This window comes from Salmo salar, unplaced genomic scaffold (assembly GCF_965601325.2).
Source record: "Salmo salar unplaced genomic scaffold, fSalSal1 ptg000221l, whole genome shotgun sequence".
Classification (NCBI taxonomy): domain Eukaryota; kingdom Metazoa; phylum Chordata; class Actinopteri; order Salmoniformes; family Salmonidae; genus Salmo; species Salmo salar.
In genome coordinates, this window is record NW_027675333.1 from 2,782,053 (window position 1) to 2,808,763 (window position 26,711).

General features: G+C 42.9%; 1 protein-coding gene across 2 annotated transcripts; it reads right to left on the reverse strand.

Moving 5' to 3' along the window:
• Positions 1-745: 745 nt before the first annotated feature.
• LOC145867210 (NLR family CARD domain-containing protein 3-like) lies at positions 746-26,253 on the reverse strand. 2 transcript variants are annotated; one of them, XM_082971265.1, is made up of 7 exons: positions 26,139-26,253; positions 25,076-25,174; positions 18,308-18,424; positions 4,045-4,161; positions 3,572-3,656; positions 3,214-3,442; positions 751-2,835 (listed from the first exon to the last, which is right to left on the reverse strand). In XM_082971265.1, the coding sequence occupies exons 2-7, from the start codon at positions 25,156-25,158 to the stop codon at positions 977-979; spliced, it is 2,490 nt and encodes an 829-aa protein (XP_082827391.1). In that variant the 5' UTR covers positions 25,159-25,174; positions 26,139-26,253; the 3' UTR covers positions 751-976. The 2 variants fall into 2 exon arrangements, with proteins under 2 accessions (XP_082827392.1, XP_082827391.1); XM_082971266.1 differs by lacking the exons at positions 18,308-18,424; positions 25,076-25,174; positions 26,139-26,253 and adding an exon at positions 8,032-8,546 and having other exon boundaries at positions 746-2,835.
• Between the last annotated feature and the right edge of the window lie 458 nt (positions 26,254-26,711).

Sequence of the window (26,711 nt, forward strand, 5' to 3'; positions counted from 1 at the left end):
AGCTTCACGCCTGAATCCTTCAGGTCATTGTTACTCAGGTCCAGCTCTCTCAGGTGTGAGGGGTTTGACTCCAGAGCTGAGACCAGAGAAGCACAGCCTTCCTCTGTGACTCCACAGCCTGACAGCCTGACAAAGAGATCATGACTTCAAACACATTGTTAATTTAGTGTAGAAGGACAATGGCAGATGCATTTGGTTAATTCTCCCAAACAACATATTCTTCTTCTGTGTCCTAGAATTGTATGGTCATATTGTTATACTAATGTGAAAATCAATGCATTTATTCACACACACACACACACACACACACACACACACACACACACACACACACACACACACACACACACACACCACACACACACACACACACACACACACACACACACACACACACGACACACACACACTGGACACACAGTCAGCATATAACTTTGTCCAAGTGGTGGTCAGAATGTTTGTATTACCTAGCCTGAAAAGTCAAACATGTCTGATATGAACATTGACATAAACCCTCTACATACTTGAGTTTCTCCAGTCTGCAGTGTGGATCCTCCAGTCCAGCAGAGAGCAGTCTGACTCCTGAGTCTCCTGGGTGATTGTAGCTCAGGTCCAGCTCTCTCAGGTGTGAGGGGTTTGACCTCAGAGCTGAGACCAGAGAAGCACAGCCTTCCTCTGTGACTAGACAGCCTGACAGCCTGCAATGAGATCATCATGACTTCACAAACACACTGTTTAGTTAACACCAGTAGTGTTGAAGGACAATGGAAGATGCATTTGGTTTATTCTCTCAAACAACATATAGATTCATCTTCCGTCAGCTACAATTGTATGGTCATATTGTTATACTAATGTGAAAATCAATGCATTTATTCAATGTTTTCAATGTAATATTATACACATATTATAATGCATATTTTTCTTTAACCTGAATATTTCTTCCTGATGATTAGATTTTATATGTCATTTTATGTACTCACAGAAATGCACTGGAGGCTTTGAACACTGGCAGCAGCCTCAGAAGACCTTCCTCTGATCTGGAGTATTTCTTCAGGTCAAACACATCCAGCTCCTTTTCTGAAGTCAGCAATACAAAGACCAGAGCTGACCACTGTGCAGGTGACAGGTTGGGTTCTGAGAGACTTCCTGATCTCAGGAAGCTTTGGATCTCCTCCACTAGAGAATGGTCATTCAGTTCATTCAGACAGTGGAACAGATTGATGCTCCTCTCTGGAGAGGGATTCTCCCTGATCTTCTCCTTGATGTACTTGACTGTTTTTTCATGGGTCTGTGAGCTGCTTCTTGTCTTTGTCAGTAGATCTCGTAAGTGCTTCTGATTGGACTCCAGTGAGAGTCCCAGAAGGAAGCGGAGGAAAAGGTCCAGGTTTCCCATCTCACTGTGTAAGGCTTTATCCACAGCACTCTTGTAGAAAGAAACTTTAGGCTTGTCTCTGAACATCACAGAAAAGATCATGGCCTTTGTTTGCTGTTTGTCCATGAGATACAGAGAGAACAGCGCAGAAAGGTTCCTGGACGTTGATTGCGGTTCGGCCATTAGATTCTCATTGTTGTTGATGAATGAGAGGAACACATATAAAGCAGCCAGAAACTCCTGAATGCTCAGATGCACGAAGCAGTACACCTTGTCTTGGTACAGCGAACATTCCTCTTTAAAGAGCTGTGTGCACAATCCTGAGTACACCGAGGCTTCATTGACATCAATGCCAGCCTCTTTCAGGTCTTCTTCATAGAAAATCAGATTGCCATTCACAAGCTGTTGAAAAGCCAGTTTTCCCAGTGACAGAATGCTCTCTTTATTCCAGTGTGGACCTGTCTCTTCTTCCCCAAGATACTTTTCATCCTTCTGTTTGGTATAAAACTCCACAAGGTGTGTGTACATCTCAGTCAGAGTCTTGGGCATCTCTTCTCTCTTATGTTTCAGCATGTGTTCGAGGACTGTTGCAGAAATCCAACAGAAGACTGGAATGTGGCACATGATGTGGAGGCTCCTTGATGTCTTTATGTGTGAGATGATTCTGCTGGCCAGGTCCTCATACCTGAATCTCTTTCTGAAGTACTCCTCCTTCTGTGGGTCATTGAACCCTCGTACCTCTGTCACCTGGTCAACACACCCTGAAGGGATCTTATTGGCTGCTGCAGGTCGGGTAGTTATCCAGAGGAGAGCAGAGGGAAGCAGATTTCCCTTGATGAGATTTGTCAGCAGAACATCCACTGAGGTTGACTCTGTGACGTCCCAACAGATCTTGTTCTTCTGGAAGTCTAGGGGCAGTCGGCACTCATCCAGACCATCAAAGATGAACAGAACATTGTACTTGTCGTAGTTGGAGATTCTTGATTGTTTGGTTTCCATTGAGAAGTGATTGACAAGTTCAATCAAAGTGTGTTTGTCCCCTTTCATCAAATTCAGCTCCCGAAAAGGGAATGAAAACACAAATTGAACATCCTGATTTGCTTTTCCTTCAGCCCAGTCCAGAATGAACTTCTGCACAGAGACTGTTTTTCCAATGCCAGCGACTCCCTTTGTCAGCACAGTTCTGATAAGTTTGTCTTGTCCAGTTAAGGGTTTGAAGATGTCGTTACATTTGACTGCAGTCTCTGGTCTTGCTTGTTTCCTGGTTGTTGTCTCAATCTGTCTCAGCTCATGTTCATTATTGACCTGTCCTGTTCCACCCTCTGTGATGTAGAGCTCTGTGTAGATCTGATTGAGAAGTGTTGGGTTTCCTTGTTTAGCGATCCCCTCAAATACACATTGAAACTTCTTCTTTAGATTAGATTTGAGTTCATGTTGGCAAATCACAGCAAGCTCATCTGAATCTAGAAATAACACAGAGGATATTAATATTACATCTGTTTTAATAACTACAGTATTGTAGGACTGTTATAAAGTTTTACATTATAATCATTTATTCTCTTAACTGTCTGTATAAATGTGTAAATGTTTTCATAATGCATTACAGACTGTTGTGACTGATTATATTATTATTGGTATTATTGATGGTATTAATAATGTTGTCTTTCTCTCTCTCTAAATGAATCAACACAACACATCCCTGCTGCTACTTGATGAGGTCACTAGGTGTTGTGTTAAGGCTGCTACAATATCATTGAGTTAGACAGCTACTTTAGCTGTACTTTAGCTACAGCTTTTAAATGTTATAAAACAACATTCAACATGAGGCAGACAGATCTTACATTTCTCCAGTGTGTCAGCGAGCTCCTTCTGGTTCATTTTCCTCAGGATGTGCAGTGTGATCTTCAGAGCCCCCTCTCTGGCACTGCTCTCCTGCCTCTCATCTTCAGCATCCACCACTTCCTTATCCTGCTTCTGACTCTCAAAGCCTTCTGGGAGTTCTGGACTAAGAATCCTCTTGAACATCTTCAGCTCGTTCTTCACAAATGTAATAATATTCTCTTCAAGCAACTGAAATAAATAAATAAAATAAGTTAAGCAAGAGAAGAAATGCTTTCTCATTAACACATTAATGAATGATTGACAGATCAACTTTACTTGAGGTCAACAAAAACAAATGTACATAACAGGACCACATACACTGAATATAGAGTCCAGGTCTGTTTGATGACTCTGGGAAGACTGACCACTGAGAATCTCTGACTCTGATCTCTCCTGTTGGTTTCTGTGGACAAAACATGAGATTACATCTCCTCATCCAGGGAGTGAGTGAGTACGGACAGACAAACAGACACACAGACAGAAAGCGGGACAGACAGTCAGAGACAGACAGAGACAGACAGACAGAAAGACACAATCAGAGAGACAGACAGACAGAAAGCGGGACAGACAGTCAGAGACAGACACAGACACATACAGACAGAGACAGACACACAGAGGGAGGGAATGTTGTGTTTGTTTAATTAATATTGTTTTAGGACTATGAAAATGGACAAAAGTATTAGCCTATGGATTATGAAAACAACAAAAAGAAAATGTGAAAATGTGAGAGGAGAAATGACTAGAGACAGTGTTGTTTAACTCACTGACCATGACCCATGAGTTCTTCTTACCTTTGTTCAGTAGAAAAGTCTCCCTCTCTAAAGTTTATAGGTTTACCCATAGACCGGTCACTCTTCATGGACACACAGCTGGGAACAGGGGAGGCTGGTCTCTCCTGCTTGATTGGTCTTCAACACAACAGAGACAAACATTACATCTCTCACAGACAGGGATTTGTTTAAAATATATCACTTGATGGTTTCATTTCAGAGACAAAAATCATGTTTTTTTATGCAAAATGCTATATATCTCCCTCACTCTCAAATGTGACCGACCAGCTCAATTTGGTAATTAACTGAATTAACTAAATGTATGGTGTTTTTGGTTTATGTAAGTTTAATTGTTTGTTATGGTATAAGTTGTTATTTTATGATTGTAAGTGATAAAATTAACTAGTAATTCTGAGTAATTACTACTTTAGTAAGGAATAACAAATTTTTTCAGCACTACTGCAGTTGTTACATAATTCCAATAGATGGGAACATAAGACCACAATGACATTTCAGAATATTAGTTTAGTTTTCTCCCTGGATACACCACCACTCCCCATGCTTCCTGCAGAACCCCTGCAGTACCTCCACAGACCCCGGATTGAGAACCCCTGATTTAGCAGATGCTCTTATCCAGAGAGATGTACAGTAAGTGCATTCATCTTAATATAGCTATTTATTTAGGAAATATGAATGATCAGTTTAGTTCTCCCTGGATACACCACCACTCCCCGCGCTTCTTTCTGTCCCATTCCACACTGCTAACGCAAGAGGAAGGACTGAAAAAGCATTTAACAGATTACTGTGAAGTAATATAATGATGATTCATGTTTATTATTACCTGTTTTTATGCTCATGTTTTACACTTCATTAATATAACGATTATCATTAAGCTGAACATTAATTCAGTCACCTCTGGTCGAGAAAAACGTATTTTCCCAGTACATTCATTCTCAAATTCATCAACCAGCATCGACCTGCTCTGCCTTCTCCACCCAGCTAAAAAGCTGGTGTCTTCACTTCACTCTCACTCGCCTTCTCAATGTTGAGGTAAATTTACTAACCAGGAGGGTTGAATGATGTAATTTATTGGTGGGCTGGAAGACGCACTCTTGTCTTTTCTATTCCGAGGTTGTTTACTCCCAATATCAAATATTAACATGATTTTTTACAATGTATGTATACTGAGGTTGTGGTTCTGACTAGTGATTATCTACCCGGGGTTCAATACCTCACTATTTTTACCTCACTATTCAATACCTCACTATTTTATTTTCTCTCCCTAAAGCAACACAGCCCTAATATGAGATATATAGTTAACTAAAGTAATGAGTGACCATTTTAGAAAATCATGGGACATATAGTCTGTGGTTGCATGCTATTTTATGTCAATCATATTGCTGCTTGTAGCCTATAACTGATGCTTCGTTGTCTTATGCTTCCATCTATTGGAAATATTTAGCAATTAAAAGTTATTAATTCACATTCAGACGTTGGTGAGGCAGCTGAGAATAAAAAAAAATGGAACGTGTCCAACCTACTGAGGAGCCCCAAAAATAATATTCAAAAGATTAGTCCTGGACACAGAGGGGTTAAACAATAAAGTTACCATCCATCTAGTGAAGAGAGGAGAACCGGACAGAGGTAGCCAGCATCCATCAACGAGAGAGAAGGAGAACTACAATGCTACTAATTAGTAACTAGCTAGCTTACCGAGCTGTACCGACTAGCTTGGCTAGCTAACAGGTCGTTCGTCTGTCCCTCGTCTCGATGACGAATCCGGTGAACCACAAAATGAAACAAGGATAGAGAGTGAAAAGGATCTGGCTACACTCATACTGTCCCTGACCGTAAAGCAAAAAGCTAATTGAACAATAAACTTCAGCGTTTCAACACTGTAACAAACTCAGTCGTTATTCCCCAAGATCACCTCAGCCAACTCTGCGCGTAACCAGACAATATGTTTGGCGCCACAATGTACGTGGACGCGGACAGTTCTGTACAGGGACGCGGGAAGGTCCAGAACGCGGACATGAGCAGTGTCACACAATCAACTAAACCCAGTCTTTACAGTGGGTTACATTAGTAATATTCATTTTTTATTATTATGTTAAACAAACATTCAACTTTTTTTATAACAATATTTTGAGATCTGGGCCCATATCCACAAAGCGTCTCAGAGTAGAAAATTGGTCGTATAAGTGCTGAGAATAAGGACATTTGACACTTATGGGAATAAATTAAAGCTATGTATGAAGTCTCTAGTCCAACCTAGTCGGCAGATATTTAGGACACCTCGTGAGCTGTCCTAAGTAGTTAAGAGTTAACAGCTGGTGACTTGATAATACTATAGAACAATGCAGTGAGTCAGTGGTTCCTGAGCCACATGTAAATGCTTTGTAGTAGTTAAAAATTATGTTTTATATCTCTATATGATCAATCCATAAATAATATAGACCTACATGCAACAGCATGTCTTGTGCTTTTGGCAATGATTTATGTATAATAATGATGTATAACATGTAATACCATGTATGTCTGGGGCGGCAGGTAACCTCGTGGTTAGAGTGTTGGGCCAGTAACCAAAAGGTTGCTAGATCGAATCCCTGAGCTGACAAGGTAAAAATCTGCCCCTGAACAAGGCAGTTAATCCACTGTTCCTAGGCTGTCATTGTAAATAACATCTGCTAACCATGTGTATGTGACCAATTTGATTTAATTTGTATCTGGGACTAAGTTTGTTTATGTGTTGGTCTTACGTCCTGTGTTCATAAACTGTAGCTCAGATGATTGAGCTATAAACCCTTAAAGTAACTGTTCAGTGTTTCCAGATTTCTATGAAATCTGACCTAAAATGTATTAAAAAGAGAGTGAAATAGTTTTCCTTCTAAAAAATGGTAATTAAGTTTTACATTTTTAATTTGATTTCACCTTTATTTAACCAGGTAGGCCAGTTGAGAACAAGTTCTCATTTACAACTGCAACCTGGCCAAGATAAAGCAAAGCAGTGCAACAAAAACAACAACACAGAGTTACACATGGGATTAGCAAACGTACAGTCAATAACACAATAGAAAAATCTACGTTTTGAAGAGCATGCATTTTGTTTTACTTGTATTTAAGAGCAGTATAGGTATACAGAATGGTGTCGTCTGCATAGAGGTGGATCAGAGAATCACCAGCAGCAAGAGCGACATCATTGATATATACAGAGAAAAGAGTCGGCCCGAGAATTGAACCCTGTGGCACCCCTATAAAGACTGCCAGAGGTCCGGACAGTATGTTGAATGGGAATGGTGTGGGCGTACCCCAACAACAGAATGCTGTGGGCGTATAACAATCATTACAAACATTCTCATAAATAGACCGCTGATTGGTCAGCTCTGCCAAAGAGCAATCAAGTTCTACGAGGAAATAGCAGCATTTTTTAAACGGTCAGATTGAGATACAAGTTTGAGGTGGGGTTTTTTAAGTATTTTTCTCCAATTTATGCTATGGCCACAAATATGAGTAAAGGATGTGTCAACAACATTATTTGGGTATGAGTTAACAGAATATAAACTTTTAAAACTTGGATTTTTGTTTTGTGCCCTGGGATTTGTAGAACCTGTGTTTAACATTTTGAACACATACAAGTTTTTGTATCAATACCTGGAGTATTTACGCTGTGATTAGATACCTGGTATATACCATGAGTATTTACTCTGTTTGTTGAAGAAATGTCTCCCATGTTGAAATTATAGGGAAGGTCCATAGACCCGTCAATCTTCATGGACAGACAGCTGGGTGAGTCTTGTCTCTCCCGATGGACCATGGCAGATGTTAAAATAAGTTACTATGTCGCTCTGTGACTAGATACCTGGTATGTACCATTAGTATTTACTCTGTGATTTAAGAAATGTCTCCCTTGGTGCATGTAATTGGCGGTATCATAGAGGGGAGTCTTCATGGACAGACTGCTGTCTCTCTGTGAATACATACCTGGTATGTACCATGAGTACTACTTACCCTGTAAATGCAGAAAAGTCTCCATCTTCACAATCATAGAAAACGTCCATAGACCCGTCCTTTTCCCTCTCGCTCTCATCCAACACTTCTCACTCTCCCCCTACTCGGATGGTATTGCGCCGTCCCAACCTTCGCTCTCTCTCTCCCGCTACTCTCTCCTCTTCCATCCTATCATCTCTTCCCTCTGCTCAAACCTTCTCCAACCTATCTCCTGATTCTGCCTCCTCAACCCTCCTCTCCTCCCTCTCTGCATCCTTTGATCTCCTCTGTCCCCTATCCTCCAGGCCGGCTCGGTCCTCCCCTCCTGCTCCGTGGCTCGACGACTCACTGCGAGCTCACAGAACAGGGCTCCGGGCAGCCGAGCGGAAATGGAGGAAAACTCGCCTCCCTGCGGACCTGGCATCCTTTCACTCCCTCCTCTCTACATTTTCCTCTTCTGTCTCTGCTGCTAAAGCCACTTTCTACCACTCTAAACTCCAAGCATCTGCCTCTAACCCTAGGAAGCTCTTTGCTACCTTCTCCTCCCTCCTGAATCCTCCTCCCCCTCCCCCCCCCCCTCCTCCCTCTCTGCGGATGACTTCGTCAACCATTTTGAAAAGAAGGTTGACGACATCCGATCCTCGTTTGCTAAGTCAAACGACACTGCTGGTCCTGCTCACACTGCCCTACCCTGTGCTTTGACCTCTTTCTCCCCTCTCTCTCCAGATGAAATCTCGCGTCTTGTGACGGCCGGCCGCCCAACAACCTGCCCACTTGACCCTATCCCCTCCTCTCTTCTCCAGACCATTTCCGGAGACCTTCTCCCCTACCTCACCTCGCTCATCAACGCATCCTTGACCGCTGGCTACGTCCCTTCCGTCTTCAAGAGAGCGAGAGTTGCACCCCTTCTGAAAAAACCTACACTCGACCCCTCCGATGTCAACAACTACAGGCCAGTATCCCTTCTTTCCTTTCTCTCCAAAACTCTTGAACGCGCCGTGCTTGGCCAGCTCTCTTGCTATCTCTCTCAGAATGACCTTCTTGATCCTAATCAGTCAGGTTTCAAGACTGGGCATTCAACTGAGACTGCTCTTCTCTGTGTCACGGAGGCTCTCCGCACTGCTAAAGCTAACTCTCTCTCCTCTGCTCTCATCCTTCTAGACCTATCTGCTGCCTTTGATACCGTGAACCATCAGATCCTCCTCTCCACCCTCTCCGAGCTGGGCATCTCTGGCAGCGCGCACGCTTGGATTGCGTCCTACCTGACAGGTCGCTCCTACCAGGTGGCGTGGCGAGAATCTGTCTCCGCACCACGTGCTCTCACCACTGGTGTCCCCCAGGGCTCTGTTCTTGGCCCACTCCTATTCTCGCTATACACCAAGTCACTTGGCTCTGTCATATCCTCACATGGTCTCTCATATCATTGCTATGCAGATGACACACAATTAATCTTCTCCTTTCCCCCTTCTGACAACCAGGTGGCGAATCGCATCTCTGCATGTCTGGCAGACATATCAGTGTGGATGACGGATCACCACCTCAAGCTGAACCTCGGCAAGACGGAGCTGCTCTTCCTCCCGGGGAAGGACTGCCCGTTCCATGATCTCGCCATCACGGTTGACAACTCCCTTGTGTCCTCCTCCCAGAGTGCTAAGAGCCTTGGCGTGACCCTGGACAACACCCTGTCGTTCTCCACCAACATCAAGGCGGTGACCCGATCCTGTAGGTTCATGCTCTACAACATTCGCAGAGTACGACCCTGCCTCACACAGGAAGCGGCGCAGGTCCTAATCCAGGCACTTGTCATCTCCCGTCTGGATTACTGCAACTCGCTGTTGGCTGGGCTCCCTGCCTGTGCCATTAAACCCCTACAACTCATCCAGAACGCCGCAGCCCGTCTGGTGTATAACCTTCCCAAGTTCTCTCACGTCACCCCGCTCCTCCGCTCTCTCCACTGGCTTCCAGTCGAAGCTCGCATCCGCTACAAGACCATGGTGCTTGCCTACGGAGCTGTGAGGGGAACGGCACCTCCGTACCTTCAGGCTCTGATCAGGCCCTACACCCAAACAAGGGCACTCCGTTCATCCACCTCTGGCCTGCTCGCCTCCCTACCTCTGAGGAAGCACAGTTCCCGCTCAGCCCAGTCAAAACTGTTCGCTGCTCTGGCACCCCAATGGTGGAACAAGCTCCCTCACGACGCCAGGACAGCGGAGTCAATCACCACCTTCCGGAGACACCTGAAACCCCACCTCTTCAAGGAATACCTGGGATAGGATAAGGTAATCCTTCTAACCCCCCCCCTTAAAAGATTTAGATGCACTATTGTAAAGTGGTTGTTCCACTGGATATTATAGGTGAATGCACCAATTTGTAAGTCGCTCTGGATAAGAGCGTCTGCTAAATGACTAAAATGTAAAATGTAAATGTACTATTCATGGACAGAGAGCGTGAGTCTGGTCTCTCCTGATGGATTGGGCTTCAACACAACAGAAACAGACCTTCAGTCTCTAGTCTAATCTAGACTAAAGGTGATGATGTCATGTCACTGATACCAGGTCAGAGACAACATATATAGTCAATAAAACATGCCAAGAGATTTGTCTGTCCCCACAGTGCCCCCACATTGTCCCCAAGTGCCCCCACAGTGTCCCCACAGTGCCCCCAGAGTGCATTGTTGAAAATCCTAAAGGCTTTAGATCAGTGGTTTCCAGCCTATGGTGCTCCGCATTTTGCAGGTGTTCCACATTTTATTATATATTTTTTAATTAAATACAACATTGTAACTGTTGGGAGTACTTATGGTATTATAAGCAATTGAAGGGTTTAATTACAAGACACATATATCAATTTTCAGAAAAGTTGGTAAATTAGCTTTCATTGTTTAAAGAAATTATGAAAAAGATTGGTGTTTTTTTACACTATCTAATCACGGCATGGGATTGTTCGATGACAGACATGTATTTGTTTAAAATCTATCACTTGATGATTTCCTTTCAAAGAGACATACAATCATGTTTTTTTCCCGAATGCTATATATCTCCCTCACTCTCAGAGAAATCAGTAGTACTGCTAGGTTTTACACAGTAATAATATATATCTGCCTCTCAGAGAAATCAGTAGTACTGCTAGGTTTAACACAGTAATAATATATATCTGCCTCTTAGAGAAATCAGTAGTACTGCTAGGTTTAACACAGTAATAATATATATCTGCCTCTCAGAGAAATCAGTAGTACTGCTAGGTTTAACATAGTAATAATATATATCTGCCTCACTCTCATAGAAATCAGTAGTACTGCTAGGTTTAACACAGTAATAATATATATCTGCCTCTCAGAGAAATCAGTAGTACTGCTAGGTTTAACACAGTAATAATATATATCTGCCTCTCAGAGAAATCAGTAGTACTGCTAGGTTTAATACAGTAATAATATATACCTGCCTCTCAGAGAAATCAGTAGTACTGCTAGATTTTACACAGTCAAATGTAACAAATAAATACATTTTTAATAAAGAACTGTACAAATGATACACTTGTGACATATACATTTAAATATTTAAAAAAAATAATTCAATACAGTAATAATGAGATCTGTATGTAAAACATTTTCATTTGACATTTGAGTCATTTAGCAGATATTTTTATCCTGGTTCCGGTTTCCCAGAAGCATTTTAAGGCCAAGAGCATTATTAGAATCTTTGTAGGAGCATCGTTAAATCTCTGAGCTGTTTCAAAAAACCACTGTTATTAATGTGGCACTTAAAAACGCTCGTAATCTACCTCCTGTATCAGACCACTAGAACAGCTGAGTAATCTACCTCCTGTCTCAGACCACTAGAACAGCTGAGTAATCTACCTCCTCCCTCAGACCACTAGAACAGCTGATTGTGTTGTTAGATGCTTTTTTGCCCTTCCAATTGACTTTATACACAGTAGATCTCTGCTAAACATAGAATCACATGGTTTATCAGTCTCTCTGTGACAGCAGATGAATTCAGAACAAAGTTGACTACAAATACGAAGTTGCCAATGTCTTTGCATTTGATAGAAACAAGGGATGTCTGCAGATTTGCTTCAAATGAAACTGAGATGACTGCATTAACCTCTCTAGGGTAGGGGGCAGTATTTGCACGTCCGGATAAAAAACGTACCCGATTTAATCTGGTTATTACTACGGCCCAGAAACTAGAATATGCATATAATTGTTTGATTTGGATAGAAAACAACCTAAAGTTTCTAAAACTGTTTGAATGGTGTCTGTGAGTATAACAGAACTCATTTGGCAGGCCAAAACCTGAGAAGATTCCTTACAGGAAGTGCCCTCTCTGACCATTTCTTGGCCTTCTACACTCTCTTTATTGAAAACTGAGGTTCTCTGCTGTAACGCGACACTTCCTACGGCTCCCATAGGCTCTCAGAAGGCGGCAGAACATTGAATGAGGACTTTGCTGCCCATTGCTGAAAAACAGTAGCGCATTTGGTAAGTGGTCGATCAGAGAACAATGAGACAGGGGCGCGCGTGCACAAGAAGAGTCCATTTTAGATTTTTAGTCTTTGAACGAAAACAGGGTTTCCCAGTCGGAATATTTTCGCTTTTTTACGAGAAAAATCGCATAAAAATTGATTTTAAACAGCGTTTGACATGCTTCGAAGTACGGTAATGGTGTCACGGTTGTCGTCGGTGAATGAGGACCAAAACGCAGCAGGTATGTGTATGCTCATCGTGTGTATTTATTTACAGACTAAATGAACATCAAAACAACAAAACGAACTCACGAGAATGAACGAACAACCAACAGTCTGGCAAAGCATAGGCTCAACACAGAACAATCACCCACAATTACCAAACACAAACACACCCTACTATATGGGACTCTCAATCAAAGGCAGATAGACAACACCTGCCTTCAACTGAGAGTCCCAACCCCAATTAATCAAACATAGACATACACTCACTAGACTCCACATAGAAATACCTAAACATAAACCAAAACCCAGAATTACTAAATCAAACACCCTTTTTACAAAACACCACCCTAAACCACATAAAACAAATACCCTCTGCCACGTCCTGACCAAACTACAAACACAATTAACCTTATACTGGCCAGGACGTGACAGTACCCCCCCCCCTTAAAGGTGCTACCCCGGAAGCACCTTAACAAAAAATAACCCCAAGCAACACCAAAAGAAAAATTCCCCTTTTCTAAAGGGAGGGAAGGGAGGGTGGCTGCCGTTAACAACGGCACTGTGCTACACCCCCCCTCCCCAACCCACCTATCTCTGGAGGCGGCTCCGGCTCAGGCCGTTCCAGGCTGTCGGGGCAGTCTGGCAACTCGGGACAGTCTGGCAACTCGGGACAGTCGGGACAGTCTGGCAACTCGGGACAGTCGGGGCAGTCTGGCAACTCGGGACAGTCGGGGCAGTCTGGCAACTGGGGACAGTCGGGGCAGTCTGGCAACTCGGGACAGTCGGGGCAGTCTGGCAACTGGGGACAGTCGGGGCAGTCTGGCAACTGGGGACAGTCGGGGCAGTCTGGCAACTGGGGACAGTCGGGGCAGTCTGGCAACTGGGGACAGTCTGGGCAGTCTGGCAACTGGGGACAGTCTGGCCACTCCGGCAGGTCAGGGCAGTCTGGCCACTCCGGCGACTGTTGACTGGCGGGCAGCTCTGACGATGACTGTTGACTGGCGGGCAGCTCTGATGACGACTGTTGACTGGCGGGCAGCTCTGATGACGACTGTTGACTGGCGGGCAGCTCTGATGACGACTGTTGACTGGCGGGCAGCTCTGATGACGACTGTTGACTGGCGGGCAGCTCTGATGACGACTGTTGACTGGCGGGCAGCTCTGATGACGACTGTTGACTGGCGGGCAGCTCTGATGACGACTGTTGACTGGCGGGCAGCTCTGATGACGACTGTTGACTGGCGGGCAGCTCTGATGACGACTGTTGACTGGCGGGCAGCTCTGATGACAACTGTTGACTGGCGGGCAGCTCCGGTGACTGTTGACTGGCGTGGCTGGGTTTACGCACTTGAAGGCTAGTGCGTGGTGCTGGTACTGGGCGTACCAGATTGTGAACAAGCACCTCCATGCTAGTGCGGGGAGCTGGCCTGGGACTCCATTCTTGCCCCGCAAAACTCCCCTTGTGCCCCCCCCTAAAAAATTATTGGGGGTGCCTCTCGGTCTCCCTTACCTCGCCAGCCTTCTTCCGCTGCTTAGTCCTTTGTTGATGGGTGATTCTGTCACGGTTGTCGTCGGTGAATGAGGACCAAAACGCAGCAGGTATGTGTATGCTCATCGTGTGTATTTATTTACAGACTAAATGAACATCAAAACAAACAAAACGAACTCACGAGAATGAACGAACAACCAACAGTCTGGCAAAGCATAGGCTCAACACAGAACAATCACCCACAATTACCAAACACAAACACACCCTACTATATGGGACTCTCAATCAAAGGCAGATAGACAACACCTGCCTTCAACTGAGAGTCCCAACCCCAATTAATCAAACATAGACATACACTCACTAGACTCCACATAGAAATACCTAAACATAAACCAAAACCCGGAATTACTAAATCAAACACTCTTTTTACAAAACACACCACCCTGAACCACATAAAACAAATACCCTCTGCCACGTCCTGACCAAACTACAAACACAATTAACCTTATACTGGCCAGGACGTGAGAAGTGGAATATTTATAATTTTTTTGTCACGAAACGCATCGGGCGCGTCACCCTTCTTTACCCTTCGGATAGTGTCTTGAACGCACGAACAAAACAGAGGATATTTGAACATAACTATGGATTATTTTGAACCAAACCAACATTTGTTATTGAAGTAGAAGTCCTGGGAGTGCATTCTGATGAAGAAAAGCAAAGGTAATCCAATTTTTTTTATAGTAAATCTGAGTTTGGTGAGTGCCAAACTTGGTGGGTCTCAAAATAGCTAGCACGTGATGGCGAGCTATCTACTCAGAATATTGCAAAATGTGCTTTTGCCGAAAAGCTATTTTAAAATCGGACATAGCGATTGCATAAAGGAGTTCTGTATCTATAATTCTTAAAATAATTGTTATGTTTTTTGTGAACGTTTATCGTGAGTAATTTAGTAAATTCACCGGAAGTGTTCGGTGGGTATTCTAGTTCTGAACATCACATGCTAATGTAAAAAGCTGGTTTTTGATATAAATATGAACTTGATTGAACAAAACATGCATGTATTGTATAACATAATGTCCTAGGAGTGTCATCTGATAAAGATCATCAAAGGTTAGTGCTGCATTTAGCTGTGGTTTTGGTTTTTGTGACATTATATGCTAGCTTGAAAAATGGGTGTGTGATTATTTCTGGCTGGGTACTCTCCTGACATAATCTAATGTTTTGCTTTTTGGCCATCAAGGAAAACGCTATGTCTGGTGCAAACACCTCTCATTACCCCGAGAACACCATCCCCAGCAGCATCATGCTGTGGGGATGTTTTTCATCGGCAGGGACTGGGAAACTGGTCAGATTTGAAGGAATGATGGATGGGGCTAAATACAGGGAAATTCTTGAGGGAAACCTGTTTCAGACTTCCAGAGATTTAGAGACCGCTAAAGCAACACTCGAGTGGTTTAAGGGGAAAAATGTAAATGTCTTGGAATGGTCAAGTCAAAGCATAGAGTGTCATCTGATGAAGATCATCAAAGGTTAGTGCTGCATTTAGCTGTGGTTTGGGTTTATGTGACATTATATGCTAGCTTGAAAAATGGGTATCTGATTATTTCTGGCTGGGTACTCTGCTGACATAATCTAATGTTTTGCTTTCGTTGTAAAGCCTTTTTGAAATCGGACAGTGTGGTTAGATTAACGAGAGTCTTGTCTTTAAAATGGTGTAAAATAGTCATATGTTTGAGAAATTTAAGTAATAGCATTTCTAAGGTATTTGAATATCGCGCCACGGGATTCCACTGGCTGTTGAGTAGGTGGGACGATTTCATCCCACATACCCTAGAGAGGTTAACATATAAACAGTGGCTTTAGGACTATTTCAATCATATTGTTCAATATATTGAGTAATATTTGGATACTTGTAGGCTACTGTCTGAAATATGTCTCAATATATTTCATGATGTGTATCCAAACATCAACACAATGATGTGCCAAATCTGTGATTTAGTGCATTTTTATTGGGTAAGCATTAGACTAAGCCTCCCCAATACTTGCAGCCATAGGTGCTAATAGAAGCTGATCCTGGGTCAGTATTGTGACATAATTATAATGTTAAGGAAATATCTGAATGGAGAAAACTGATCCGAGAGTAGCAGTATTGATACACGCTCCACCAGACGTGATACCTTGTTGTGCTGCTGATCCAGTTTCTGCTGGTTTGACTGAGGATATGAACTCTGACCTGTTCACCAGACGTGATACCTTGTAGTGCTGCTGATCCAGTTTCTACTGGTCTGACTGAGGATATGAACTCTGACCTGTTCACCAGACGTGATACCTTGTAGTGCTGCTGATCCAGTTTCTACTGGTCTGACTGAGGATATGAACTCTGACCTGTCCACCAAACATGATACCTTGTAGTGCTGCTGATCCAGTTTCTACTGGTCTGACTGAGGATATGAACTCTGACCTGTTCACCAGACGTGATACCTTGTTGTGCTGCTGATCCAGTTTCTACTGGTCTGACTGAGGATATGAACTCTGACCTGTCCACCAGACGTGATACCTTGTTGTGCTGCTGATCCAGTGTCTGCTGGTCTGACTGAGGATATGAACTCTGACCTGTTCACCAGACGTGATACCTTGTAGTGCTGCTGATCCAGTTTCTACTGGTCTGACTGAGGATATGAACTCTGACCTGTCCACCAGACGTGATACCTTGTTGTGCTGCTGATCCAGTGTCTGCTGGTCTGACTGAGGATATGAACTCTGACCTGTTCACCAGATGTGATACCTTGTAGTGCTGCTGATCCAGTTTCTACTGGTCTGACTGAGGATATGAACTCTGACCTGTCCACCAGACATGATACCTTGTAGTGCTGCTGATACAGTTTCTACTGGTCTGACTGAGGATATGAACTCTGACCTGTTCACCAGACTTCCTACGTTGACCTTATACCTTGTAAATAAAAAAAAGGAAATAGTAACACAAAATAACAATAATTACGCTATAAGGAGTACCAGTACTGAGTCAATGTGCAGGGGTACCAGGTAGTTGAGGTAATAATGAGACTATAAGGATTACCAGTACTGAGTCAATGTGCAGGGGTACCAGGTAGTTGAGGTAATAATGAGGCTATAAGGAGTACCAGTACTGAGTCAATGTGCAGGGGTACCAGGTAGTTGAGGTAATAATGAGACTATAAGGAGTACCAGTACTGAGTCAATGTGCAGGGGTACCAGGTAGTTGAGGTAATAATGAGACTATAAGGAGTACCAGTACTGAGTCAATGTGCAGGGGTACCAGGTAGTTGAGGTAATAATGAGACTATAAGGAGTACCAGTACTGAGTCAATGTGCAGGGGTACCAGGTAGTTGAGGTAATAATGAGACTATAAGGAGTACCAGTACTGAGTCAATGTGCAGGGGTACCAGGTAGTTGAGGTAATAATGAGACTATAAGGAGTACCAGTACTGAGTCAATGTGCAGGGGTACCAGGTAGTTGAGGTAATAATGAGACTATAAGGAGTACCAGTACTGAGTCAATGTGCAGGGGTACCAGGTAGTTGAGGTAATAATGAGACTATAAGGAGTACCAGTACTGAGTCAATGTGCAGGGGTACCAGGTAGTTGAGGTAATAATGAGACTATAAGGAGTACCAGTACTGAGTCAATGTGCAGGGGTACCAGGTAGTTGAGGTAATAATGAGGCTATACGGAGTACCAGTACTGAGTCAATGTGCAGGGGTACCAGGTAGTTGAGGAAAGTTGAGGTATTATGTACATGTAGGTAAAAGTAAAAGGTGTGTACATGTAGGTAAGGATAAAAGTGACTAGGCAATCAGGATAGAGATTACATCTCCTCATCCAGGGAGAGCACACACACACACACACACACACACACACACACACACACACACACACACACACACACACACACACACACACACACACACAGGGAGGGAACGTTGTGTTTGTTTAATATTGTTTTAGGACTATGAAAATGGACTAAAGTATTAGCCTATGGATTATGAAAACAACAAAAAGAAATGTGAAAATGGGAGAGGAGAAATGACTAGAGACAGTGTTGTTTAACTCACTGACCATGACCCATGAGTTCTTCTTACCTTTGTTCAGTAGGAAAGTCTCCCTCTCTAAAGTTTATAGGTTGACCCTTAGACCAGTCACTCTTCATGGACACACAGCTGGGAACAGGGGAGGCTGGTCTCTCCTGCTTGATTTGTCTTCAACACAACAGAGACAAACATTACATTTCTCATCTACTCTGATCTCAGATGGGGAAACATAAGAAGAGTTTCATTACAAAACGCTATATATCACTTTCAGAAACGTTCATGTATTAGCTTTTAGGGTAGGGGGCAGAATTTAGAAGTTTCGATGACAAACGTGCCCAAAGTAAACTGCCTGTTACTCAGGCCCGGAAGCTAGGATATGCATATGCATGGTAGTATTGGATAGAAAACACTCTGACATTTCTAAAACTGTTTAACTTCTATGGGCTACATGGGGCGCTAGCGCAAAAATCTAATAATTTCAATTTCTCAAATACATGACTATTTTACACCATTTTAAAGATACACTTCTCCTTGATGTAACCACATTGTCCGATTTCAAAAAGGCTTTACAGCGAAAGCAAAAGATTAGATTATGTTAGGAGAGTACATAGACAAAAATAATCACACAGCCATTTTCCAAGCAAGGACATGTGTCAATAAAACCCAAAACACAGCTAAATGAAGCACTAACCTTTGACGATCTTCACCAGATGACACTCCTAGGACATTATGTTACACAATACATGAATGTTTTGTCCGATAAAGTTCATATTTATATCCAAAAACAGCATTTTACATTGGCGCTTGATGTTCAGAAAATGTATTCCCACCAAAACCATCGGTGAATGTGCACATCAATTTACAAAAATACTCATCATAAACGTTGACAAAATATATAACAATTATTTAACTTCTTGGGACTAGGGGGAAGTATTTTCACGGCCAGATGAAAAATGTACCCAATTTAAACTGGTTACTACTCTTGCCCAGGAAATAGAATATGCATATTATTAGTAGATTTGGATAGAAAACACTCTGAAGTTTCTAAAACTGTTTGAATGGTGTCTGTGAGTATAACAGAACTCATATTGCAGGCAAAAACCTGAGAACATTTCAACCAGGAAGTGTAAGGTCTGAGAATTGTAATTCTTATTTCTAGTCCCATTTCGAAACTACAGTAGCTGTGGTTCAGTACGTGCACTCTGCCTTCTCGAGCAAAACGAGGTAATTTTCTAACCACGAGGTTTGTACGATGTAATTTATTGGCAGGATGGAAGATGCAGTCTTGTCTTCTATTCCGAGGTTGTTTACTCACAATATCAGATATTTAAAATGATTTTTTATAATGCATCCAAATCACAATGATAAGGTTGAGGTTCTGACTAGTGATTATTTACCCGGGGTTCAATACCTGCTATAGTCACTGTTTATTTGCTCTCCCAAAAGCAACACAGCCCAAATACGAGCTATATAGCTACCTAAAGTAATGAGTGACCATTTTAGAAAATCATGGGACATATAGTCTGTGGTTGCATGCTATTTTATGTCAATCATATTGCTGCTTGTAGCCTATAACTGATGTTTCGTGGTCTTATGCTGCCATCTATGGGAAATATTTAGCAATTAAAAGCTATTAATGCACATTCAGACGTTGGTGAGGCAGCTGAGAAATAAAGTGTATTTTTCTTGTAAATTCATTAGATCAGTCTCAAACCTGCCTCACCTATCCCACACCAATTGCTTGCTTGCGCGCCAGGAGGCTAGTTCCTTTTGGCCATTTATGCAAGTATATGGCGAAGCGCGTTACGCATATCTATGAGTTATGAAAGTTATGAAAACAAAGTGTTTTGCAAATTTTGAACTTACAATATGGCTGCTAATACTGGAAAAGCTAAATCAATGTCCAAGCATAGAGATTTTTGACGATATTCTTGCATACATTTTTTTGAGACAACAGCTAAAGGAGAGGACGCTAACGTTACCTGCTAACGTTACATTAGACTGGTAAGTGAAATACGAGTCTTCATATTTATATTCTTTTATATTGAAAGCCACAACATGTCAAAGTCAACATACAATATACATTGGCACCCGACTGGCACAGTTGTCTAACACACTGCAAGTACCTGGTTCGAATCCGTCCGTGATTGGGAGTCCCATAGGGAGGCGCACAATTGGCCCAGCGCCGGTTTGGCCGGGGTAGGCGTCATTGTAAATAAGAATTTGTACTGACTTGCCTAGTTAATACGTTTCACATATTAGTTTGCAAACAATGTAAAACAAATGATAATAAAGCTGCATACAAACATGCTCTTTTTTGTTGTCTTGAGTTAGGCAGCTCCTAAATGCAGGTGTTTCAGCCTAGCTCAGTGCTTTCTGTGGTGGTGGGGCAGCCAGAGGAAAATACTGAGCGTAGGGGTTGGTAATGATCTGTAGTTGCGCCTTGATTGGCTCAGTGTTCTGTCACTCATGGAGACACTACGTCACCGTAAAATCTACAGGGAGAGCTCAAAAATTCAAGCCCATTGGGTGCTGCCATAGAGTTACATTAGAAGTGCCCATCCAAAAGGCTCAAGGTCATTGGCCACAGATAAAATTGTCAAATCACGTTATATCTACCTTAGCTTTGATTGGACTGATCATGTCAACATCATACGTTCAAAATCTTAGCTAGCAATGAGTGGTTTGGAAGGAATCAGTGGCTAACTGCACGCATTGCAAAGCAGTCACTAGCCAGCAATTCAGTGGAGAGGGTGTGTGGTCCAATTCTGAGTGTAAGGGTCTCTTTTCCAAGCTTAAAAATATAAATATTTACATGCAACACCATGGGACAGAAAAGGCTGAATACATTGGCCGTGCTGTGAATCCAGCATGAATTCTGCTTCCTTCAAAACAACTGGAAACTGGGAAATCTCAGACTTCAGTGAGTTCAGGACAACTAGAAACTCTGAAAAAAACGAGCTCCGACTGAGAAAATACGGTTTGAACAGTCATCCAACTCGAAATTCCAAGTGGGGATCTCGGCCTCTTTCTAGAGCTCCAACCCGAAGATCACTGACGTCATCATTAGAACTTCCCATTTCCCAGTTGTCTTGAAAACACCATAAATCCAGAGAATGACAGACTTTGATGACAGAATTTGCCCACAAGGACCGCCGCGCCACCCCACCCTATACGAAACACATCCCTTATTTTAAGTGTTTCTACAATTCCCTATGGGAAAACTGTACGGTAGAAAAATGTTTGGATTTTGACAGCAATGCTAAGAAGTTACAGATAAATTCAAAATGAGAGGCTAAAAGGACAGAACTCTTGATGCAGCAATGATGAAAATATCTCAAAAACCAACAGAGGAATTGCTAAAAACTCGACCAAATAAGAAAAACAACCGTCTTTTGCACCAAGTACACCAAGTATTCTGATAGATAGCAATACTGGAAAAGCACTGGAATATTCTACAATCAGACAAAAATAAACACACACCTCTTCAAGGAACCCCACTGGTGGTCTTTAAGGAACCCCCACTGGTGGTCTATAAGGAACCCCCACTGGTAGTCTGTAAGGAACCCCCACTGGTAGTCTGTAAGGAACCCCCACTGGTGGTCTATGAGGAACCCCCACTGGTGGTCTATAAGGAACCCCACTGGTGGTCTATAAGGAACCCCCACTGGTGGTCTATAAGGAACCCCCACTGGTAGTCTGTAAGGAACCCCCACTGGTGGTCTATGAGGAACCCCCACTGGTGGTCTATAAGGAACCCCCACTGGTGGTCTATAAGGAACCCCCACTGGTGGTCTATAAGGAACCCCCACTGGTGGTCTATAAGGAACCCCCACTGGTGGTCTGTAAGGAACCCCACTGGTGGTCTGTAAGGAACCCCCACTGGTGGTCTATAAGGAACCCCCACTGGTGGTCTGTAAGGAACCCCACTGGTGGTCTGTAAGGAACCCCCACTGGTGGTCTATAAGGAACCCCCACTGGTGGTCTGTAAGGAACCCCACTGGTGGTCTATAAGGAACCCCCACTGGTGGTCTATAAGGAACCCCCACTGGTGGTCTGTAAGGAACCCCCACTGGTGGTCTATAAGGAACCCCCACTGGTGGTCTATAAGGAACCCCCACTGGTGGTCTATAAGGAACCCCCACTGGTAGTCTATAAGGAACCCCCACTGGTGGTCTATAAGGAACCCCCACTGGTGGTCTGTAAGGAACCCCACTGGTGGTCTATAAGGAACCCCCACTGGTGGTCTATAAGGAACCCCCACTGGTGGTCTGTAAGGAACCCCCACTGGTGGTCTATAAGGAACCCCACTGGTGGTCTATAAGGAACCCCCACTGGTGGTCTATAAGGAACCCCCACTGGTGGTCTATATGGAACCCCCACTGGTGGTCTATAAGGAACCCCCACTGGTGGTCTGTAAGGAACCCCCACTGGTGGTCTATAAGGAACCCCCACTGGTGGTCTATAAGGAACCCCCACTGGTGGTCTATAAGGAACCCCCACTGGTGGTCTATAAGGAACCCCCACTGGTGGTCTGTAAGGAACCCCCACTGGTGGTCTATAAGGAACCCCACTGGTGGTCTATAAGGAACCCCCACTGGTGGTCTATGAGGAACCCCCACTGGTGGTCTATAAGGAACCCCCACTGGTGGTCTATAAGGAACCCCCACTGGTGGTCTATGAGGAACCCCCACTGGTGGTCTATAAGGAACCCCCACTAGTGGTCTATAAGGAACCCCCACTGGTGGTCTATGAGGAACCCCCACTGGTGGTCTATAAGGAACCCCCACTAGTGGTCTATAAGGAACCTCCACTGGTGGTCTATAAGGAACCCCACTGGTGGTCTATAAGGAACCCCCACTGGTGGTCTATGAGGAACCCCACTGGTGGTCTGTAAGGAACCCCCACTGGTGGTCTGTAAGGAACCCCCACTGGTGGTCTATAAGGAACCCCCACTGGTGGTCTATAAGGAACCCCCACTGGTGGTCTATAAGGAACCCCCACTGGTGGTCTATACGGAACCCCCACTGGTGGTCTATAAGGAACCCCCACTGGTGGTCTATAAGGAACCCCACTGGTGGTCTATAAGGAACCCCACTGGTGGTCTATAAGGAACCTCCACTGGTGTTCTATAAGGAACCCCACTGGTGGTCTATAAGGAACCCCCACTGGTGGTCTATAAGGAACCCCCAATGGTGGTCTATAAGGAACCCCCACTGGTGGTCTATAAGGAACCCCCACTGGTGGTCTATAAGGAACCCCCACTGGTGGTCTATAAGGAACCCCCACTGGTGGTCTATAAGGAACCCCCACTGGTGGTCTATAAGGAACCCCACTGGTGGTCTATAAGGAACCCCACTGGTGGTCTATAAGGAACCCCACTGGTGGTCTATAAGGAACCCCCACTAGTGGTCTATAAGGAACCTCCACTGGTGGTCTATAAGGAACCCCACTGGTGGTCTATAAGGAACCCCCACTGGTGGTCTATAAGCGTGGTCACAATATTGTAGATAGTTTGGTGAGATCTGACCTGCCCTCTGAGCCCACTCAGACACTCTTGACACCCATCCCAAATGGGAACTACAAACGTGGCTCATGAGCACAGTGCAACAGCACTATAAAAACATCCATCTTCAGACATCAACATACAGGTAGAACAATCCCTGTTAGAGGGATCATCTCATGCAAGACCAAGGGAGTAATCCATCTCATCACCTGTTCATGTGGGAAAGCCTACGTAGGACAAACGAAAAGACAATTAAAACAACGCATAGCTGAACACCGCAGCTCAATCAGGTGTAAGAACATTGACTGTCCAATAGCAGCTCACTTTGTTGAAGCTGACCATCCAATCTCCTCCCTCAAATACACAGGCATTGAGCATGTTGCTCTACCAAGGAGAGGAGGTAACATGGAGATCCTACTACTACAAAGGGAGGCTTACTGGATATCCTGTCTAAAAACATGGACCCCTAGTGGTCTGAATATTGACTTTGATCTCAGGCCCTTATGAACAGTTCACTGTTTTAAATGGATATATTCTTTCTACAGCTTATCAGAGTACATCCAATATGTTCCCCTGTTGATGATGCTCATTATGCATTATGGTTGAACCAGATTGTTTCCTATTGAAATAGGAAACAATTAAATATGTGAAATTGAATAAAACAATAATGTATGTTGACGCTAATGTTATGTACAATTATCAGTTATGTTTCTATATGATAACAATAGCCTGATATATTCAATATGCCAGAAACTATAGTTTTTTTAACAGTTTCATTCAATTCATTCTAATTAACTTAATAATTATGACACACCCCTCTCTATTGTCATTAGTTGCACTAATTGCACTGTTTGTCTACATAACCTGGTTCAAGTATTGATGACATCACCCTGAAGAAGGCACAGGCTCTATAAAACTATTGGAACATTTCCCTGTTTGAACACAAGGTGTTATGGGTATTATAACACCTCCACTGTGGGGCTCTATAAAACTATTGGAACCATTTCCCTGTTTGACCGCTAGGTGTTATGGGTATTATAACACCTCCACTGTGGGGCTCTATAACGCAAATGAAGTGTGAGAATCTATGAATGCAGAATCTAGAGAATGCAACAATATTTGTGTCATCTTGCTGTGATGTTCTCAGTAAAATGGCATACGCTAAAATCTATGAATTTTAAATCTTAGAACAGTAATATTTTACACACCCATAAGCCTTAATTTCTGAAGAAAAAAACACAAATGAGAAGAAATGGTGGATATAGTGTTTTGGATATAAACTCTTGATAAATTCTTTACAAAACTAATCTCACCTCTTAGATTTGGTGCCATGTTCCCCAGAGACACTCCTTTTAGAGGCAGGGCCCTCCTCCTCTCTCTTCCCAGAGAGACTCATTTTAGAGCACTGTCCCCTGTAAACAGAGATCCAGCATGTTGGTTGTGGTTAACACAGTGACAACTAAACAGAGATCCAGCATGTTGGTTGTGGTTAACACAGTGACAACTAAACAGAGATCCAGCATGTTGGTTGTGGTTAACACTGTGACAACTACACAGAGATCCAGCATGTTGGTTGTGGTTAACACAGTGACAACTAAACAGAGATCCAGCATGCTGGTTGTGGTTAACACAGTAACAACTAAACAGAGATCCAGCATGTTGGTTGTGGTTAACACAGTAACAACTAAACAGAGATCCAGCATGTTGGTTGTGGTTAACACAGTGACAACTAATTATTGAATGTCAATTGTTGTATTTTATTCATTATCTCTTAGAAATAAAACATTTACTAACAGACACATCCCAACAGTCAGGTGATTTAATGCATCACATGAACATGTAGTCGTGACTGATATTTTCACCTTTTCTCCATGTAGTTTAACTAATAATAATAATAATAATAACAACAATATAATATTAATAAGTCACTTTCTCTTTTAATAATTTCTCTCATTCTAGTGTGTTGCTTTGTTTAACAGGTATGATATTATTATGCTGTTACTGAATTCAGTTCATAATAACAATGTTAAGAAAAGTATGTTCAGTGGTTTCAAACCAAATTACACAGGAAAGAGGAGCTCATTGTAAGTTTGAAAACACATTTTACGATATTTTGAAAGACGATTTACAACTTATACATAAAAATATACAAATTGTAAAATAACCACAATATACGAATATATGAACAATGTGTTTTTGAATTTGACTTGCCTACGCCCAGTTAGCGCCATTTTGTATGATTGAACTGTCACATAACTGTCCCAGGTGAAATGGACTGTTAGATCTGAGTGTTTTACTGTCATTCACTATACTAAAATAACACCATACATTTAATTTCTCTACACACTTTACAATAATCCCTGGGAAGATTCTTACCTTGTAGCCTGAATTCACAACCAGAACATGTCAAGTCATTGAGATATTTTCCGTTGTGCTGAGAGAGCAGCTTCCTGATGACAAGTGGCTCTGTATCTATGTTCTAGGTACAGTTGATCTTTGGATGTAATAATATCTGGTCAAAGTCTAGTGACACAACAGCATAGTATATCATAAACATAACAGCAGTTGGCCAGTAAAGGCCATGACATACTATAAAACAGGGTTTGTCAACAACACCATAGTATATCATAAACATAACAGCAGTTGGCCAGAAAAGGCCATGACATACTATAAAACAGGGTTTGTCAACTAGATTTGGCTTCGGGTGTCACGGTTGTCATAGAGAGGAGCGGACCAAAGTGCAGCGTGATTATCGTTCCACATATTTTATTGAACTGTGAAACTATGCAATACATACACATAAACTAAAGAACAAAAAAACAACAAACCGTGATGCAGAGGTGAAACATACACTACTCAAAAACAATCTCCCACAAACCCAGGTGGGAAAAACGCCTACTTAAGTATGATCTCCAATTAGAGACAACGATGACCAGCTGCCTCCAATTG

Coding starts and splice junctions, on each gene's coding strand:
- LOC145867210 (XM_082971265.1), bottom strand. CDS start 25,158: ATGAGTCTCTCTGGGAAGAGAGAGGAGGAGGGCCCTGCCTCTAAAAGG. Junction 3,657..4,044: donor GACTTTTCTACTGAACAAAG/GTAAGAAGAACT, acceptor TTTTGTCCACAG/AAACCAACAGGAGAGATCAG. Junction 2,836..3,213: donor CGCTGACACACTGGAGAAAT/GTAAGATCTGTC, acceptor TGTTATTTCTAG/ATTCAGATGAGCTTGCTGTG.